Here is a 2110-nt window from a genome sequence, read left to right as displayed (position 1 = left end):
AGTCCTGGGGCACCGCTCGCGGTTCGGCCGGTAGCCCCCGTACCGGCAAGCGGAGTAGCTGGTGCAGCCAGAGAGCCCCACCAAGTCCATCAGGACCGCTTCCGAGTAGCTGGGCACCAGCTGCTGGTTGGATCGGATGTGCCATTCCAGCTCGGTGCTGTCCACCGTGTTGACACGGGGCATCCTCCGGCAGAAGGAGCGCTCCTCGGCTGGTGTCACCGCCACATAGTCAAACCCAAAGAGTTTCTCCACGTGGTAATGGACGTAGGAGGTGCGGTACTCATTTAGCACCCGCAGGGGCCAGGATAGGGTCAGCAGAGCCGCCACCCAGAAGACATAGTGGGATACGTACCAAGGCAGGTTGTCTGGGTCGGAAAAGGCCACCATGTATTCCTTGAAGTCCACATTTTTGAGGTGCATCCCCTCCCTGGCCTCCATGTAGTCATCGAGGCCCTCGTTCTCCGTGAAGAAGCGGGCCCGCTGGGTCAGGTAGGAGTTCTCCGACTCCACGTTAGCAAAGCTGAAACACTTGGTGAAGCGGAGCCGTGTGGCCGGGTAGCTCTCCAAGTCAATGAGGTCCTTGGAGATGTCCTTAACTCCACAATTGGAATAATCAAACTCGGCCTCTGCCACGTGGGTGTTGACCCGCTCGTGATACACTTGGGTGGTGGTGTAGGCGTCCCCATTGCGGTAGCGGGTAACCTGCCGGGTCCTGCGGACATAATGGTAGCTGATGGCCTTCCACCAGATGCAGGGGGTTGCCTGCTGCATCCTCTGCACGCGCTCGTGCACGCTCTCCACGTCCACTTTGTACTGCAGCTCGTTGCGGGTGTAGCAGTGCCAGCACTCCACCAGGTACACCACGTAGAGCATCACCAGGAAGGCCAAGGGGATGTAGACGTAGCCGTTGGAACAGGGGCTGTCGTGGTACATCATAGACTTGCCCTTGTAAGCGCTGTCAAAGGTCAGCCGGGTCACCTTGGTGACGTGGCACCAGGTCATGGCTCCCATGCAGCCGTACATGAGAAGGGACAGCAGCAGGCATTTCCAGTGGGACTCTCGGCACAGGGACTTGCTGAGAGACTGCTTCACTGGCCGCTGCTGCTCCGGGGTACCAGGAGAAGGGGAGAGAAAACAAGAGAGAAGTCAGTAGGCTGCAGCAGCAGGTGGAACGGTAGCAGGCAGCAGGGTGCCATGGTGGCACCTCTAGCTCTGTGAATGGGGACCTCTCTGCCCAGAGAGCTTGTGGAGTCTCCTTCTCTGGAGATGTTCAAAACTCTCCTGGCTGTGATCCTGTGCAACCTGCTCTAGGTGAGCCTGCTTTGGCAGGGGGGTTGGACTAGATGATTTCTAGAGTTCCCTTCCAACCCCTACCATTCTGTGATTCTGTGGGGACAAAACAGAGGATGCTGTAGGGCTCCTAGCCTCAGCGGGCAGGCCAGAGGCCAGGATCTCTCCCAGGATGACAGTCCCACAGTGCCAGCAGCTTTCAGCCCTGCTTCCCTTTGTGAGGGTCTGCCCCTCCTTGGGAGACAGCCAGAGCCCAGCTGGATGTGGAGGAGAGCAGCAGAGGGCAACTCTGCTGGCCTGCACCCCAAGCAATCCCCCTTCTTCAACATGGATTAACCCCACTGCTGCCATGTCCCAGGGAGGGGTACTGAAACACAGTGAGATGGAGGCTGGGGGATCTCCTCCACATACCTTGGCTTCTGCACCCACCCCACCAGCCCTGGCAGCTCTAACAGATGGGTCATCCCACCTGAACACCTCAACACAGTTCATCCCACGGCATCTCACCCACAAGTCTCTCACCCGTTCCCAGTAACGACCAACAGCAACATTCTGATTTCTCCTACCAGGACAGAACAAGCAGCCTGGGGTGCCTGTAAGGTGGAGAAATGGACCTTCTGCAGCTGGAAAGGCCTCTGTTTGGTAATGGCAATTCCCACCACAACACTTGGCACCCCAAGTGCTCTGAAGTGCTTCTCAAGTGCTTTATAAACCACACAAATGGGAAAGTCCTTTTCCACAACTGAAACACAGCCACCTCTGGTGGGAGAGAAAGTAAATAAGGAATAATGTCCTAAAAGGTGTTCAGGCTGGAAGAGAA

At 57.1% G+C, this 2110-nt stretch overlaps 1 protein-coding gene across 1 annotated transcript in view; it reads right to left on the bottom strand.

The window, feature by feature from the left end:
• TMEM151B (transmembrane protein 151B) overlaps positions 1-1104 on the bottom strand; it is a gene marked incomplete at its 5' end in the record, with an annotated part of 1427 nt that extends 323 nt beyond the window's left edge. Inside the window, one exon of the mRNA XM_010174149.2 lies at positions 4-1104. Coding sequence (XP_010172451.2) covers positions 4-1104 — 1101 coding nt within the window. The remainder of the gene's footprint in view (positions 1-3) is intronic.
• Between the last annotated feature and the right edge of the window lie 1006 nt (positions 1105-2110).

The sequence above is a fragment of the Antrostomus carolinensis genome, unplaced genomic scaffold, assembly GCF_000700745.2.
Source record: "Antrostomus carolinensis isolate BGI_N321 unplaced genomic scaffold, ASM70074v2 scaffold32898, whole genome shotgun sequence".
NCBI lineage: Eukaryota > Metazoa > Chordata > Aves > Caprimulgiformes > Caprimulgidae > Antrostomus > Antrostomus carolinensis.
Note: the sequence above shows the minus strand (reverse complement) of the source record. Positions and strands in the feature narration are given on the sequence as shown.